Raw genomic sequence first — 19,098 nt, forward strand, 5'->3', positions numbered from 1 at the left:
CTGGGGCTTGGCCTAAATAGCCAACTGGTTATGGTACTGGGCTTGTAACCCCAAGATCAAGAGTTCACTATCCCAATTTTAGGCTGTGCCTAAATAGCCAAGTGGTTATGGTACTGGGTTTGTAACCCCACGATCAAGAGTTCAAATCTCACAATGGCAAACTATGAAACAATGTAACTTCATCTGAAACAGATGGAAATGGGTTTGTACTCGAAAGAGTTACTGGGGCTTGGCCTAAATAGCCAACTGGTTATGGTACTGGGCTTGTAACCCCAAGATCAAGAGTTCATTTAAAAGATTATCAAGAGTTCAAATCTCACAATGGCAAACTATGAAACAATGTAACTTCATCTGAAACAGATGGAAACGGGTTTGTACTCGAAAGAGTTACAGATGCTGCCAGACCTGCAGGAGTTAGGAGGCTGGTAAAAAGACCTGGGTACAACATACTCAAAAGAGTATCAAGAGTTCAAATCTCACAATGGCAAACTATGAAACAATGTAACTTCATCTGAAACAGATGGAAACGTGTTTGTACTCGAAAGAGTTACACCTTCTTAATGTGGGGAAGGAGGAGGACCTGGGCCTGGCCAAGTTGGCCATTAACAGGTCTAGGCAGCGGGCGATTGATGGGGGAGTCCTGCCCAATTGTTTATCCCTCTTCCATGGCTACGTTCGCAGCCAGATGTCCCTGGAGAGGGAGCACGCAGTGTCTGCTGGCACTCTCGAGGCCTGGCGGGGACTGGGGTGTTTTGTTGACCCCTTTAATCACATTTTGATTTAAAGTTTGTACGTTTCCTTTAAACTTTGTTCTTGGTTTTACAGCTGACCTGAATTAGGGGTTGTGCCTGATTTATCCCAATTTTGTTAATTTGGTTTTATTGGTTTTAACTCAAAAGAGTTACATCTTCTTAATGGCTTGGCCTAAATAGCCAAGTGGTTATGGTACTGGGCTTGTAACCCCAAAATCAAGAGTTCAAATCTCACCATGGCAAATAATGTAACTTCATCTGAAACAGATGGAAACGTGTTTGTACTCGAAAGAGTTACATCTTCTTAATGGCTTGGCTGAAATAGCCCAGTGGTTATGGTACTGGGTTTGTAACCCCAAGATCAAGAGTTCAAATCTCACAATGGCCAACTATGAAACAATGTAACTTCAGCTGAAACAGATGGAAACGTGTTTGTACTCGAAAGAGTTACACCTAATTCCTGGCCGGCAAACTGGCAGGAACTGGAGACGAAAGTCACCGCTCGCCTGCGGCGCTGGACAGGACTGCTCCGAGTGCTATCTTACCGAGGTCGAGTTCTGGTCATAAACCAGCTGATCGCCGCCATGTTGTGGTATCGGCTGGTCACTTTGACCCCTCCCCTGGACTTTGTCACAAGAATCCAGAGATTGTTAGTTGACTTCTTCTGGGACAAAAGATTGCACTGGGTCGCTGCCGAGGTTCTGAGTCTCCCGCTTAGGGAGGGTGGTCAGGCGCTAGTGTGCCTACGCACACAGGTGGTGACTTTCCGCCTTCAGACCCTGCAGCGATACCTCTACGTCGAGCCTCCTCCTAGATGGTGTGCCCTGATGACGTATTTCTTCCGTCAGGTGCACGGCCTGAATTATGACGTGCAGCTCCTGTTTATAGAACAGCTGGGCCTCGGTGGCTCCTTGCAGGCGTTGCCCATCTTTTACCAGGACCTGATCAAAGTCTGGAAAGTGGTCGCCTCGCGACGCAGCTCTCCCCCGTCAGGAGTAGCGGCTATCGTCAGAGAGCCGCTGCTCAGGAATCCGCCCCTCCGTCCTTTTCAGTGGTTGGCGGAGAGGAGGGCTGTGGCCGCAGGGGTGACCAGGATCAGGGACGTGCTGGGTGGCGGAGGACTGGGCTGGATGCTCCCGCAGGAGTTGGCGCGACGCGCGTCTGTGAGTGTCCAGGTCGCAGCCGATGCCATCCAAGACCTGAGAACGGTCGTGCTCGGACCCGACGTTATTTTGGGTCTTGAGGCGGCCCAGGTGCGCGGTGGTCTTCCGTCTGAGCGTTCCCCTGTTCGGACAGAATTCCACATTGGCCCCAAGCCCCGAACCCTCCCTCGGGTGCTGGTGCCCTGCAATATGAGCCGCCTCGGGGACATGCCCTCTGTGCCTTTTGGCACGGCAAAGAGGGGCTTTTTGTACGGACTGCTGCTGCACACCTTCCATTTTCTCGCCCTTGTCCGTCGACCGGACACGCCCTGGCGTGCCTTGTTGCCGTCCGGCGGCGGAGGCCCCCGATGGGAGGCCCTCTACGGAGGTGTCCTCCCCCTTTCTATCGGGGACCTGGGTTGGAGGGTGTTGCATGCAGCAGTCCCTTATAATAAGAGGATGCATAGGTTCACGGACTCTCAGGACACATGCCCTTTTTGCGGTCTTGTGGAGTCCGTGGACCATGTATACATAGGGTGTTGTAGGCTGCACTCCCTTTTTAGTTATTTGAAAAACCTTTTATTGATGTTTTGTTTGCACTTCAGCCCCACGCTCCTGATCTATGGGCACCCGGTGCAGAAGGGAGTCGGGAAGGAGGAGGACCTCCTCGTGAACCTGCTCCTGGGCCTGGCCAAGTTGGCCATTAACAGGTCCAGGCAGCGGGCGATCGACGGGGGAGTCCCGCCCGATTGTTTGTCCCTCTTCCGCGGCTACGTTCGCTGCCGGATGTCCCTGGAGAAGGAGCACGCGGTGTCTGCTGGCTCTCTCGAGGCCTACCGTGCTCGGTGGGCACCGCGGGGACTGGGGTGTTTTGTTGACCCCTTTAATCACATTTTGATTTAAAGTTTGTAAGTTTCCTTTAAACTTTGTTCTTGGTTTTACAGCTGACCTGAATTAGGGGCTGTCCCTGATTTATCCCAATTTTGTTGATTTGGTTTTCATTTAAAAGATTATCAAGAGTTCAAATCTCACAATGGCAAACTATGAAACAATGTAACTTCATCTGAAACAGATGGAAATGGGTTTGTACTCAAAAGAGTTACTGGGGCTTGGCCTAAATAGCCAAGTGGTTATGGTACTGGGCTTGTAAGCCCAAGATCAAGAGTTCAATATCCCAATTTTCGCAGGGCCGTGATTGCCCTGCTGCCGAAGAAGGGGGATCTCCGCCTTCTTAAAAACTGGCGCCCGGTCTCCCTCCTCAGCACGGACTACAAAATCTTCGCCCGAGCCATGTCTTCTCAGCTCGGCACCGTACTGGACCACATGATCCACCCTGACCAGTCCTACACCGTCCCGGACCGAACCATTTATGATAACATCCATCTGGTCCGGGACATCATCCACCATTCCCAGAGGGCTGGTCTGTCGAGCGCCTTCCTGTCTCTCGATCAGGAGAAGGCGTTCGACAGGGTGGATCACGAATACTTACTCGGAACTCTGCGAGCTTTTGGGTTCGGGACGCATTTTGTCGCCCGGATCCGACTTCTGTACACCGTCGCGGAGTGTCTAGTGAAGGTTAACGGGTCCCTGACGGCGCCCCTTCGCTTTGGGAGAGGGGTACGTCAGGGCTGCCCCCTGTCTGGCCAGTTATATTCTATTTGCGTGGAGCCTTTCCTGCGCCTCTTGCGGAGGAGGTTGTCGGGATTGTCTGCGCGGGCCGGGCATCGGGGTGGTCCTTTCGGCTTACACCGATGACGTGCTCCTTATGTTTAGTGACCCGGCTGACCTGCGGAGGATGCACGAGTGCCAGGAGGTCTACTCTGCCGCTTCTTCTGCCAGGATCAACTGGGGTAAATGTTCTGGACTCCTGGTCGGTCAGTGGCAGATGGATCCCCTACCCGAGGAGCTCAGGCCTTTCACCTGGAGCAGGACCAGCCTACTCTACCTGGGGGTCCATCTCTGCCCCGCTGAGGAATCCTGGCCGGCAAACTGGCAGGAACTGGAGACGAAAGTTACCGCTCGCCTGCAGCGCTGGACAGGACTGCTCCGAGTGCTATCTTACCGATGTCGAGTTCTGGTCATAAACCAGCTGGTCGCCGCCATGTTGTGGTATCGGCTGGTCACTTTGACCCCTCCCCCGGACTTTGTCACAAGAATCCAGAGATTGTTAGTCGACTTCTTCTGGGACAAAAAATTGCACTGGGTCGCTGCCGAGGTTCTGAGTCTCCCGCTTAGGGAGGGTGGTCAGGCGCTAGTGTGCCTACGCACACAGGTGGCGACTTTCCGCCTTCAGACCCTGCAGCGATACCTCTACATCGAGCCTCCTCCTAGATGGTGTGCCCTGATGACGTATTTCTTCCGTCAGGTGCACGGCCTGAATTATGACGTGCAGCTCCTGTTTATAGAACAGCTGGACCTCGGTGGCTCCTTGCAGGCGTTGCCCATCTTTTACCAGGACCTGATCAAAGTCTGGAAAGTGGTCGCCTCGCAACGCAGCTCTCCCCCGTCAGGAGTAGCGGCTATCGTCAGAGAGCCGCTGCTCAGGAATCCGCCCCTCCGTCCTTTTCAGTGGTTGGCGGAGAGGAGGGCTGTGGCCGCAGGGGTGACCAGGATCGGGGACGTGCTGGGTGGCGGGGGACTGGGCTGGATGCTCCCGCAGGAGTTGGCGCGACGCGCGTCTGTGAGTGTCCAGGTCGCAGCCGATGCCATCCAAGACCTGACAACGGTCGTGCTCGGACCCGACGTTATTTTGGGTCTTGAGGCGGCCCGGGTGCGCGGTGGTCTTCCGTCTGAGCGTTCCCCTGTTCGGACGGAATTCCACATTGGCCCCAAGCCCCGAACCCTCCCTCGGGTGCTGGTGCCCCGCAGTATGAGCCGCCTCGGGGACATGCCCTCTGTGCCTTTTGGCACGGCAAAGAGGGGCTTTTTGTACGGACTGCTGCTGCACACCTTCCATTTTCTCGCCCTTGTCCGTCGACCAGACACACCCTGGCGTGCCTTGTTGCCGTCCGGCGGCGGAGGCCCCCGATGGGAGGCCCTCTACGGAGGTGTCCTCCCCCTTTCTATCGGGGACCTGGGTTGGAGGGTGTTGCATGCAGCAGTCCCTTATAATAAGAGGATGCATAGGTTCACGGACTCTCAGGACACATGCCCTTTTTGCGGTCTTGTGGAGTCCGTGGACCATGTATACATAGGGTGTTGTAGGCTGCACTCCCTTTTTAGTTATTTGAAAAACCTTTTATTGATGTTTTGTTTGCACTTCAGCCCCACGCTCCTGATCTATGGGCACCCGGTGCGGAAGGGGGTCGGGAAGGAGGAGGACCTCCTCGTGAACCTGCTCCTGGGCCTGGCCAAGTTGGCCATTAACAGGTCCAGGCAGCGGGCGATCGACGGGGGAGTCCCGCCCGATTGTTTGTCCCTCTTCCGTGGCTACGTTCGCTGCCGGATGTCCCTGGAGAAGGAGCACGCGGTGTCTGCTGGCACTCTCGAGGCCTTCCGTTCTCGGTGGGCACCGCGGGGACTGGGTTGTTTTGTTGACCCCTTTAATCACATTTTGATTTAAAGTTTGTAAGTTTCCTTTAAACTTTGTTCTTGGTTTTACAGCTGACCTGAATTAGGGGCTGTGCCTGATTTATCCCAATTTTGTTGATTTGGTTTTCATTTAAAAGATTATCAAGAGTTCAAATCTCACAATGGCAAACTATGAAACAATGTAACTTCATCTGAAACAGATGGAAACGTGTTTGTACTCGAAAGAGTTACACCTTCTTAATGTGGGGAAGGAGGAGGACCTGGGCCTGGCCAAGTTGGCCATTAACAGGTCCAGGCAGCGGGCGATCGATGGGGGAGTCCCGCCCGATTGTTTATCCCTCTTCCATCCTACGTTCGCAGCCAGATGTCCCTGGAGAGGGAGCACGCAGTGTCTGCTGGCACTCTCGAGGCCTGGCGGGGACTGGGGTGTTTTGTTGACCCCTTTAATCACATTTTGATTTAAAGTTTGTAAGTTTCCTTTAAACCTTGTTCTTGGTTTTACAGCTGACCTGAATTAGGGGTTGTGCCTGATTTATCCCAATTTTGTTAATTTGGTTTTATTGGTTTTAACTCAAAAGAGTTACATCTTCTTAATGGCTTGGCCTAAATAGCCAAGTGGTTATGGTACTGGGCTTGTAACCCCAAAATCAAGAGTTCAAATCGTACGATGGCAAATAATGTAACTTCATCTGAAACAGATGGAAACGTGTTTGTACTCGAGAGAGTTACATCTTTTTAATGGCTTGGCTGAAATAGCCAAGTGGTTATGGTACTGGGTTTGTAACCCCAAGATCAAGAGTTCAAATCTCACAATGGCAAACTATGAAACAATGTAACTTCATCTGAAATAGATGGAAATGTTTTTGTACTCAAAAGAGTTACTGGGGCTTGGCCTAAATAGCCAAGTGGTTATGGTACTGGGCTTGTAACCCCAAATCAAGAGTTCAAATCTCACAATGGCAAACTATGAAACAATATAACTTCATCTGAACAGATGGAAACAGGTTTGTACTCGAAAGAGTTACATTTGTCCTTTAAGCTTGGCCTAAATAGCTAAGTGGTTATGGTACTGGGTTTGTAACCCTAAGATCAAGAGTTCAAATCTCACAATGGCAAACTATGAAACAATGTAACTTCATCTGAAACAGATGGAAACAGGTTTACTCAAAAGAGTATCAAGAGTTCAATATCCCAATTTTGTTGATTTAGTTTAATTGTTTTCATTTTAAAAGATGATCAAGAGTTCAAATCTCACATGGCAAACAATGTAACTTCATCTGAAACAGATGGAAACGTGTTTGTACTCGAAAGAGTTACATCTTAACTCGAAAGAGTTACATCTTCTTAATGGCTTGGCTGAAATAACCAAGTGGTTATGGTACTGGGTTTGTAACCCCAAGATCAAGAGTTCAAATCTCACAATGGCAAACTATGAAATAATGTAACTTCATCTGAAACAGATGGAAACGTGTTTGTACTTGAAAGAGTTACACCTTCTTAATGTGGGGAAGGAGGAGGACCTGGGCCTGGCCAAGTTGGCCATTAACAGGTCCAGGCAGTGGGCGATCGATGGGGGAGTCCCGCCTGATTGTTTATCCCTCTTCCATGGCTACGTTCGCAGCCAGATGTCCCTGGAGAGGGAGCACGCAGTGTCTGCTGGCACTCTCGAGGCCTGGCGGGGACTGGGGTGTTTTGTTGACCCCTTTAATCACATTTTGATTTAAAGTTTGTAAGTTTCCTTTAAACTTTGTTCTTGGTTTTACAGCTGACCTGAATTAGGGGTTGTGCCTGATTTATCCCAATTTTGTTAATTTGGTTTTATTGGTTTTAACTCAAAAGAGTTACATCTTCTTAATGGCTTGGCCTAAATAGCCAAGTGGTTATGGTACTGGGCTTGTAACCCCAAAATCAAGAGTTCAAATCTCACCATGGCAAATAATGTAACTTCATCTGAAACAGATGGAAACGTGTTTGTACTCGAAAGAGTTACATCTTCTTAATGGCTTGGCTGAAATAGCCAAGTGGTTATGGTACTGGGTTTGTAACCCCAAGATCAAGAGTTCAAATCTCACAATGGCAAACTATGAAACAATATAACTTCATCTGAAACAGATGGAAATGGGTTTGTACTCAAAAGAGTTACTGGGGCTTGGCCTAAATAGCCAAGTGGTTATGGTACTGGGCTTGTAACCCCAAGATCAAGAGTTCAATATCCCAATTTTGTTGATTTAGTTTAATTGTTTTCATTTTAAAAGATTATCAAGAGTTCAAATCTCACATGGCAAACAATGTAACTTCATCTGAAACAGATGGAAACGTGTTTGTACTCGAAAGAGTTACATCTTAACTCGAAAGAGTTACATCTTCTTAATGGCTTGGCTGAAATCACCAAGTGGTTATGGTACTGGGTTTGTAACCCCAAAATCAAGAGTTCAAATCTCACAATGGCAAACTATGAAGCAATGTAACTTCATCTGAAACAGATGGAAATGGGTTTGTACTCAAAAGAGTTACTGGGGCTGTGCCTAAATAGCCAAGTGGTTATGGTACTGGGTTTGTAAGAGGTGGCCCAGGTGCGCGGTGGTCTTCCGTCTGAACATTCCCCAGTTCAGACAGAATTCCATATAGGCCCCAAACCCTCCCTCGGGTGCTGGTTCCCCGCAATATGAGCTGCCTCGGGGACATGCCCTCCGTGCCTTTTGGCACGGCAAAGAGGGGCTTTTTGTACGGACTGCTGCTGCACACCTTCCATTTTCTCGCCCTTGTCCGCCGCCCGGACACGCCTTGGCGTGCCTTGTTGCCGTCCGGCGGCGGAGGCCCCCGATGGGAGGCCCTTTACGGAGTTGTCCTCCCCCTTTCTATCGGGGACCTGGGTTGGAGGGTGTTGCATGCAGCAGTCCCCTATAATAAGAGGATGCATAGGTTCACGGACTCTCAGGACACGTGCCCTTTTTGCGGTCTTGTGGAGTCCGTGGACCATGTATACATAGGGTGTTGTAGGCTGCACTCCCTTTTTAGTTATTTGAAAAACCTTTTACTGATGTTTTGTTTGCACTTCAGCCCCACGCTCCTGATCTATGGGCACCCGGTGCGGAAGGGGGTCGGGAAGGAGGAGGACCTCCTCGTGAACCTGCTCCTGGGCCTGGCCAAGTTGGCTATTAACAGGTCCAGGCAGCGGGCGATCGACGGGGGAGTCCCGCCCGATTGTTTGTCCCTCTTCCGCGGCTACGTTCGCTGCCAGATGTCCCTGGAGAGGGAGCACGCGGTGTCTGCTGACACGCTCGAGGCCTTCCGTGCTCGGTGGGCACCGCGGGGACTGGGTTGTTTTGTTGACCCCTTTAATCACATTTTGATTTAAAGTTTGTAAGGTTCCTTTAAATTTTGTCCTTGGTTTTACAACTGACCTGAATTAGGGGCTGTGCCTGATTTATCCCAATTTTGTTGATTTGGTTTAATTGTTTTCATTTAAAAGATTATCAAGAGTTCAAATCTCACAATGGCAAACTATGAAACAATGTAACTTCATCTGAATAGGAGCAGATGGAAATGTGTTTGTACTCAAAAGAGTTACATCTTCTTAATCATCCTAACCCTGCAGCTATGTCTTGGTGCTTCCCGGACAACAGCAGCAGAGGTGGGGGCAGTCTGATGACTGCTAAACCCTGTCTGTGATGACCTTGGCGGGTGTCCTCTGGAGGGCCGAGACTTGGAGGGCCCTGGCCTGGTTTCAGGGTACTGGTGTGTGGCAGTGGAACCCTCCTCGGCCTGAAAATCTGGAGCTGCGGAGGTCACAGGAAGGGGGGATTCAGTTGGGCTAGACACTCCCAGAGTCACCTAGGTGGACGACCCTGCTGATTCTCCTCCTTTGGGTGTCCAAGGGCCCCAGGCTGACTCTGAGAGGAAGGGGTAGCTGGAGTGAGATCGAGCTGCCCCGCACCCCTCTCGCGTACACACTGTTGGAAGCCAACTACGGCATTAGCGATGGAGTTAAGCCCGCGCAGGAGTGACGTCCTGGACCAAGGTCTCCATGGCAGCCGCCATCCTGGCAGTGTTGACTTCGGTGCGTTGAAATGCCGGAGCTATCACCTCAGCCTGAAGACAGCCAGACTCCTCCATCGTGCCTAGCAATCTGAGGAGTGCAGTGAACATCCCTTCCTGATGTTCCCTTGCTTACTTTTGCGGACTCAGCGACATTCTGGCCTCCAGCAGTCCTCCGAATCCTGGGAACTTAGGGAGTCCCTGCCTCCGCCTGCTGTGGATCAGAAAGTGTGTTGTGCTCATCAGATTTTGATCCCGAGGCTACTCTAAAGCTATGTCCCACTGAGGTGTGTGTCTCTGCGCTGGTGGAGGGTGTGGGTGAGCGCTGTGATGGGACTTCAAGGAGGGTGCCTTCAGATTCCTATTCAGAGGTTTCTTTGGGGTTTGAATGGAGGCTCTGGGTCATGGACTCTGTTAACTGTTTGGCAGATGTGCCTGTGAAAGCAAGGGGAGATAATTAGTGACAGAGGACACATCACTCACGGCATGGTTGTCTGATGGATGTTGCACTGCTGGATCTTCATTTAGTAGAGCTCCGCCGACTTCACCGACAGCACTGGAATGGCCTCTGGAGGTGACAATCTTCGCCTGCCAGCAGTCTGATTTTCTCTTCAAAGTCCATGAGGACCTTGATTACAGACATTGCTCCACCAGTCTGCGATCTCTCCGTCTTGTTGTGTGCCAGCTTGTCCTGCATGAATAGAGATGGGGAAAGTATTTTTCCTTAGTTCTGTTGAAGAGTCATGTGGACTCGAAACATTAACTGTGCTCCTCTCCGCAGATGCTGCCAGACCTGCTGAGTTTTTCCAGGTATTTTTGTTTTTGTTTCAGATGATAAGTATGCCTGGCCTGTATAGGTGGTGAGTGGTCCCATGGACGGGATGAGGACAGTGATGCTGTATGTGTGAAAGAATCAATGGTGATGTCCCTTGAACTGGCAGTGAGTGAGGGCCCTGTGGATTTGTGATCAGTTTGTGAGTGTGTGAGCTGAGAGCCTTGAGAAGAGTGACTTACCCTGGCAGAACAAAGGAGATCATTCATCCTTTTGCAGCACTGGGTGTTGTCCTCTTTTGCCGGGCATTGGCACTGACCACCGCTGCCACCGCCTCCCAAGCCAGATTAATGATGTTGCTGCGCATCTTGCGTCCAGAACAGGGGTAGAGGACATCATGGTGAGCCTCCACTGCATCTAAAAGGCACTCAAGGAATGCGTCATTGAACCAGGGGGCTGCAATCTTTTTGCCTTTCAGGGCCATGTCTTCCATGCAGTACTCTGGGCTGGGAGCACTGAGAGTGTGCGCAAGGCTGCACTTTAAATATGGTGCCCAGTGTGATGAAGCAGTGAGGTTATAGGATGGCAGGTGAATGAGAGCCCGCCCGCCATCGAAACGGCCTGTTTCCCGGGAATGTATGAATAATGTGGCAGGATAGGGATTACACGCTGTGAGAAGCCGCCATTCAGGCCAGTGGGTAAAATGTTGTTTTTCCCGCCAACTATCTCATTTAGTGCAAATCTGGGATGATTCCACCCATGATAACAGAAAATTCAAGTGGCACCTGTGTAGAGAGAAATGGACTTAATGTTCCAGTTTGATGACTCATCGTCAGAATGGGAAAAAGTTAAAAATGTGACAGGTTTTAAGTAAATACAGAGGCAGCGGGAGGGGAGAATTAAACTAATGATAGATTCTGTAATAAATTGAAAGACAGGTGACTTTAAATGACAAAAGGATGATGGTGCAAGGCAAAATGGGGTTGGAATGAGTCAAGAGCAAAAGATGGGTTTAGAGGTGTGATAAATTGCTACTGCAGACACCTAACAATCAATGATCTGAAATTGTTGACCTCGGTCTTGATTCTGGAAGGTTGTTAAAATGCCTAATTAACAAATGAGGTACTGTTCCTCAAACTTACATTGAACTCCATTGAATAGTGTAAGAGACCGAGGGCAAAGAAGTCAGAATGGGAATGGGGAGAGATTTAAAATGACAGGTGATCAGAGCCATGGGATCAATTGGGGTCTGAATAGGGATATCCCACTAAATGGTCGCCCAATCTGTGTTCAGTCTACCAATGTAGAGGAAACTGCATCGTTACCAGTGACTACAGTATACTAAACTGAAAGAAGGGCAAGTAAATCACTGTTTCACCTGGAGGCAGTATTTGGGGCCCTGGATAATAGGAAGGGATGAAGTGAAAGAGCAGATGTTGCATTTCCTATCCATGCACAGGGAGATACTGGAGGATGTGGAAGGGGTGAAGGCAAAATATTGCGGATGCTGGAAATCTGAAACAAAAACAAAAAGTGCGAGAAAAACTCAGCAGGTCTGACAGCATCTATGGAGAGAAAGACAGAATTAACGTTTCGAGTCCGTATGACTCTTCTTCAGAGCTGGCTGTGAAGAAGAGTGATGTGGAAGGAGTGTTGAGGGTGAGTGAGGAGTGAGCCAGGCTGCCATGGAGGGAATTATCCTTTTTCAAATCTTGAAAGGGGAAGGGAGGGGTGGGGAAAATGTATTTGGTGGTGACATCACACTGGAGGTGACAGAGAAGGTGGTGGATGCTCTGTTGAGTGTAGAGGCTGGTAGGGTGGAAGATGAGGACAAGAGGAACCCAATCATGAGTCTGAGAGGAGGGAAAGGAGAGAGCAGAAATGTGGGGAATGGGATGGACATGGTCAACAGTCTTGTTAAGCATAATGGAGAGGGATTCTCGACTTGGGGAAAAGGAAGATATGTCAGAAATGCTGATATGGAAAATGGATCATGCTCTGTACCTCTAACTCTATATCCCAAGATTCTATTTGGTCTCGGCTGCCACCATACACTGTGCTAATGATTTTGGCGTTTAACCACCAGTACCACAATATCCCTCTCATGAGCATGTTCTATACAATAATGCTATTTATTTTCTATCCTTTCTTAATCTCACAACTGTATTTTCATCTGCATTAAATTACCTCTGCCACTTGTCAATCCAGTTCTCAAATCCTTGAGACCTATTTGATAAGTATGTTCCCAGTAGTTTGTGACTCTCCCAGTTAGGTATCATCCATAAACTTGTGCTACTTGTACCTGCTCCCACTTCACTCAGCCTTCATCAACTGTTATTTTTAACAAATCTCCCATTCTTAAAAGTTATTTAACTTCTATTTCAGAGGAAGGTGATGACATGTCAATCCAGTTCACTGAAGCCATTTCCTCAGGGGAACTTATATTCAGTGACAGCAGAGAAGAAGTTCTTTCACTCTCAGACATGACCAACAGAGTTGAAGAATCAACCAACGCAACCTTCCCTTGGATGAAGCCATCAGATCCCAAAAGAGAAGAAGGAGTGCAAACAACCTTCCAAAAAATCCCACCACCTCCTACTAGCAGAAACAAGGAGTTGTTACCAATTGTATTCCCCAGCATCCCACCACCACCACCACAGACAACAAGAAGAAAGGGCCTATCAGCAGAGTCCTCATCCCTTAGCATTGGATCAGGGTCTACACGACCACCCACACCACACCAACAGTCTGACAATGGAGACCAGGAATCACTGCAAACATTCATTCAAACAATCTCACTATCAGAGTCTACCAGCAGAAAGGAGGAATCATCTGGTCAACTACCACAGTCAATCAGGGTAGAGCAAGAATTTTCAGCATCCTTTCACACATTGCCAACTCTGCAACTCACCAACACAACAGAGGAATTTCTCTCTCAAATCGTTCATCCGCCACAACCCAACAATGAAGGGAAAAGCATATTTCCAGCCTCATTTTATACTATTTTACCACCACAACAAACCATTACAGAGGATGAATCAATACCAACATTGTTCTGTACTGTCCCACCACCACTCACCCCCAATACTGAGCATGGATTATCTCCACCAAACTTACCAACTATTGTATTTTCACAACCAACGAACATAAAAGTGAAATTATCCCAACATAAATTCCAAAAAGATTCACCAGGAAATCACAATAGTAGATCAGCAATATTATCCCCTATGGTGCTTGACTTTAGGCTACCAGCAGATTTCAGCAGCAGAGAAAAGGAATCACTCCAAACCATCCCATCCGAGCCCCCCAGAGAACAGGAATCACTCCAAACTATCCCATCCGAGCCCCCCAGAGAACAGGAATCATTCCAAACTATCCCATCCGAGCCCCCCAGAGAACAGGAATCATTCCAAACCATCCCATCCGAGCCCCCCAGAGAACAGGAATCACTCCAAACCATCCCATCAAAGCCCCAAAGAGAACAGGAATCATTCCAAACCACCCCATCCGAGCCCTCCAGAGAAGAGGAATCATTCCAAACCACCACATCCAAGCCCCCCAGAAAACAGGAATCACTCCAAACCATGCCATCAGAGCCCCCCAAAGAACAGGAATCATTCCAAACCATCCCATCTGAGCCCTCCAGAGAACAGGAATCATTCCAAACCATCCCATTCGAGCTCCCCAGAGAACAGGAATCACTCCAAACCATCCCATCCGAGCCCCCCAGAGAACAGGAATCACTCCAAACCATCCCATCCGAGCCCCCCAAAGAACAGGAATCATTCCAAACCATCCCATCTGAGCCCTCCAGAGAACAGGAATCACTCCAAACCATCCCATCTGAGCCCTCCAGAGAACAGGAATCACTCCAAACCATCCCATCCGAGCCCCCCAGAGAACAGGAATCATTCCAAACCACCCCATCCGAGCCCCCCAGAGAACAGGAATCACTCCAAACCATCCCATCCGAGCCCCCCAGAGAACAGGAATCATTCCAAACCATCCCATCCGAGCCCTCCAGAGAACAGGAATCATTCCAAACCATCCCATTCGAGCTCCCCAGAGAACAGGAATCACTCCAAACCACCCCATCCGAGCCCCCCAGAGAACAGGAATCACTCCAAACCATCCCATCCGAGCCCCCCAGAGAACAGGAATCATTCCAAACCATCCCATCCGAGCCCTCCAGAGAACAGGAATCATTCCAAACCATCCCATCCGAGCCCCCCAGAGAACAGGAATCATTCCAAACCATCCCATCCGAGCCCCCCAGAGAACAGGAATTACTCCAAACCATCCCATCAGAGCCCCAAAGAGAACAGGAATCACTCCAAACCATCCCATCAGAGCCCCAAAGAGAACAGGAATCACTCCAAACCATCCCATCCGAGCCCCCCAGAGAACAGGAATCATTCCAAACCATCCCATCCGAGCTCCCCAGAGAACAGGAATCATTCCAAACCATCCCATCCGAGCCCCCCAGAGAACAGGAATTACTCCAAACCATCCCATCAGAGCCCCCCAGAGAACAGGAATCATTCCAAACCATCCCATCCGAGCTCCCCAGAGAACAGGAATCATTCCAAACCATCCCATCCGAGCCCCCCAGAGAACAGGAATTACTCCAAACCATCCCATCCGAGCTCCCCAGAGAACAGGAATCACTCCAAACCATCCCATCAAAGCCCCAAAGAGAACAGGAATCACTCCAAACCATCCCATCCGAGCCCTCCAGAGAACAGGAATTACTCCAAACCATCCCAGCAGAGCCCCAAAGAGAACATGAATCACTCCAAACCATCCCATCAGAGCCCCAAAGAGAACATGAATCACTCCAAACCATCCCATCCGAGCTCCCCAGAGAACAGGAATTACTCCAAACCATCCCATCAGAGCCCCAAAGAGAACAGGAATCACTCCAAACCATCCCATCCGAGCTCCCCAGAGAACAGGAATTACTCCAAACCATCCCATCCGAGCTCCCCAAAGAACAGGAATCACTCCAAACTATCCCATCAGAGCCCCAAAGAGAACAGGAATCACTCCAAACCATCCCATCCGAGCTCCCCAGAGAACAGGAATCATTCCAAACCATCCCATCCGAGCTCCCCAGAGAACAGGAATTACTCCAAACCATCCCATCCGAGCTCCCCAGAGAACAGGAATTACTCCAAACCATCCCATCCGAGCTCCCCAAAGAACAGGAATCACTCCAAACCATCCCATCCGAGCTCCCCAGAGAACAGGAATTACTCCAAACCATCCCATCAGAGCCCCAAAGAGAACATGAATCACTCCAAACCATCCCATCAGAGCCCCAAAGAGAACAGGAATCACTCCAAACCATCCCATCAGAGCCCCAAAGAGAACAGGAATCACTCCAAACCATCCCATCAGAGCCCCAAAGAGAACATGAATCACTCCAAACCATCCCATCAGAGCCCCAAAGAGAACAGGAATCACTCCAAACCATCCCATCAGAGCCCCAAAGAGAACATGAATCACTCCAAACCATCCCATCAGAGCCCCAAAGAGAACAGGAATCACTCCAAACCATCCCATCAGAGCCCCAAAGAGAACAGGAATCACTCCAAACCATCCCATCAGAGCCCCAAAGAGAACAGGAATCACTCCAAACCATCCCATCAGAGCCCCAAAGAGAACAGGAATCACTCCAAACCATCCCATCAGAGCCCCAAAGAGAACAGGAATCACTCCAAACCATCCCATCAGAGCCCCAAAGAGAACATGAATCACTCCAATCCATCCCAGCCGAGTCCCCCAGAGAACAGAAATCATTCCAAACCATCCCATCAGAGCCTCCAAGCAGAGAGCTTGGATTATCCCTAGAATCATTGCAAACTAATCAACCAACACTGAAAGTCACCCCGGTGGATCTGTTGTATTCACCAATACTAAGTAACATTCTACCATCAGAATCTGTGAAGAAATTGGAGGAATACTCTGCAAAGGCCCAACACATGACCAGCAAATCAGAGGAGTTAGCATCAGTAACCCTGTTCAACATCACAGAACCTCCAGCAGAGGGAAGGTCCCCACAGGGAGTTCGGAGAGATCTCTGTCATTGGAAAGGGGAGAAAGAGGAGAGAGAAACTGTTGAGCAATTTCAAACTATCCGTAAAGGTGAAAGGGAGCTGGTAAAGATTTGTGTTGAGCAGGTCACTCCAATACTGACCAGTCTGGCAGAGTCTGCTAATAAAATGGCTGAGACTTTTGCAGTTTTGAGTGAACACCAAGCAAGCATTGCTTCGAGCCTGCAAGCACTCACCAAAAGACAGACGCTGTGGCCCTAAGCACATTACAGATTGGTCAGGAGAGAATATCCTCTGAGAAACTGCAATATAAATGAGGCAATGACCTGCCTCCAACACATCACTCAAAATAAAGCTACTTCAAAAACTGAACTGCTCAGAATAGAATTTTGAGGGAAAGTGAATTGCTGCATTAAATTCCACACAGTGCAACGTACAACCTTTGGATAAGTCATGGGGAAAGATAGTTATAGTTACTGTGCCATAACAAGGAATAAAATGCACTTGAATAAAAAATCCCAGGAACAGCAATCTTATAATTGAGACCTTCATAATGAGAGGCTTCATGCAATAAACTGAGTTATTACACAGAACTTGACATTAGTGTCAGGTTTGTCAGGAGGGAACATCAGAACAGATTGAGGTCATTCAGCCCCTCAAACCTGTTCTGCCATTCAATCAGATCACAGCTGCTCTGCATCTCAGCTCCATTTACCCACCTTTGCTCTATTTCCCTTGATACCATTATCGCACACAAAAAATTACTGATCCTAGTTTTCAAAGCTCCGAATGATCCCCAGCATCCACAGACTTTTGGGGAAACAATTTCAGACCACACTTAATGTGATAAAAGGCTTCCCGATTTTGCTTTGGAACAGCCTGGCTTTAATTTTAAGGCTGTGCTCCCTTGTTCTGGACTCTCCCGCCAGGGAAAACCTTTCCTCTGTCTTAATTGAATTCCTTTAACATTTTAAACACCCTGGTTAGATCACCCACAACCTATTAAACTCAGTGGAATACAGGACTGGTTGTTGGAAAACAGCAACTGCATGCTTTCAGCTCTAAAGAGCTGTTGAGAAGCTGTAAAAGAAAATATGTCAGTTACATGCGCAATGAGTCTGGACTTGCTGTCCACCCCCATCAGATGCTGGTGTTTAGAAGAGCAACAGGCGACTTGATTGAAACATATAAGATCCTGAGGAGTCTTGAGAGGGTGGATGTGGTGAGGGTATTTCCTCTTGTGGGAGAATCTAGAATTAAAGGTCGATGTTTAAAAATAAGGGGTCACTCATTTAAAAGGGAGATTAGGAGAAATTTTTTCACTCAGAGGGTCATGAGTGTTTAGAACTTTCTTCCTGAAAAGGTGGTGGAAGCAGAATCTTTGAATATTTTTAAGGCAGAGGTGGATAGATTCTTGGTAAGCAAGGGGTTGATAGGTTATCGGTGGTAGGTGGGATGCAGATTTGAGGTAACTGTCAGATCAGCCATGGTCTTATTAAATGGTGGAGCAAGCTCAAGGGGCCAAATAGCCTACTCCTGCTTCTTGACGGTATGTTCTGAATGGAAGAGGGTTATAGGCAGCCTCTATAGGAGTCCTTGAAAATGGCCACCCTTCTTATGCAGAACAGAAAGTGAGGCAAGAGAGCTAGGCATGTCCAATCCTGTGTCATTATCATGGCCTCGAAACGTTAACTCTGTTTTTCTCTCCACAGAAGCTATTAGACCTGCTGAGTTTTTCCAGCATTTTCTGTTTCTGTTTCAGATTTCCAGCATCCGCGGTATTTTGCTTTTATCTTAGGTTGATTACCAACCTGCAAATCCTTCCAGCACACGCCAATGGCAAGCTGTAAGAGTGGGAGAGATTCCTGGTCAGCCACATGATGGAAAGAAAGTTGGAGCCTCTGCCACACCATCACTGGCAACTGCTACAATCAGACCATGTACTTCCATCATTTCCTCAGGGGAATGTGCTAGAGCCAAGGTCAGATAGAGAGCTTTCACCATTGCACTTATGGGAATTTATCACATGCCTCACATGAACGAAGGGAGAAAAGCAGACAACCTTCACACGGTCTGTCCCTGACACTTCTTTTCCCTTCCTTGATTTCTCTGTCTTCATTTCTGGTGAGAGACTGTCTACCAATATTCATTACAAGCCTACCAACTCCCAAAGCTACCTCAACTACACCTCTTCACATCCTGCTTCCTGTAAGGACTCCATCCCATTCTCCCATCTCTGTTGCACTTGTTCCAATGATGCTACCTTCCACAATGGCGCTTCTGACATGCCTTCCTTTTTCCTGAGCCAACGTTTTGCCCCCCAATGTGGTTGACAGAATTCTCAGCCATGTACAACCCATTTCATGCACCTCTGCCCTCACCCTTCCCCACCCTCCCTGAGCCACAAGATGGTTCCCCTTGTCCTCACTTTTCACCCCACCAGCCCCTGTATACAAAGGATCAATCTCCACCATTTCCGCCAACTCCAGCATGATGCCACCACCAAACACATCTTCCCCTCAACCCACTGTCAGCATTCCGTATGGGCTGTTCCCTCCAGGATGCCCTGGTCCACTCCTTCATCATCCCCAACACCTCATCCTCTTTCCACGGCACCTTCCGATGCAATCACAGAAGGTGCAGCACCTACCCCTTTACCTCCTCCCCCCTCACCGTCCAAAGGCCCAAACACTCTTTTCAGGTGAAGCAGTGCTTCACTTGTACCTCCTTCAATTTGGTCTACTGCATTTGCTGCTTCCAATGCAGTCTGCCCTACACTGGGGAGACTAAACACAGGCTGGGTGAAC

General features: G+C 48.9%; 1 protein-coding gene across 1 annotated transcript in view; it reads left to right on the plus strand.

Annotated features, from left to right (window-relative positions):
• The window catches only part of LOC121289684 (sporozoite surface protein 2-like), a 35,979-nt gene extending 19,891 nt beyond the window's left edge, over window positions 1–16,088 (plus strand). The window contains exon 2 of the mRNA XM_041209308.1: window positions 13,480–16,088. Coding sequence (XP_041065242.1) covers window positions 13,480–16,088 — 2,609 coding nt within the window. The remainder of the gene's footprint in view (window positions 1–13,479) is intronic.
• Window positions 16,089–19,098: the final 3,010 nt, after the last annotated feature.

The sequence above is a fragment of the Carcharodon carcharias genome, chromosome 17, assembly GCF_017639515.1.
Source record: "Carcharodon carcharias isolate sCarCar2 chromosome 17, sCarCar2.pri, whole genome shotgun sequence".
Classification (NCBI taxonomy): Eukaryota; Metazoa; Chordata; class Chondrichthyes; order Lamniformes; family Lamnidae; genus Carcharodon; species Carcharodon carcharias.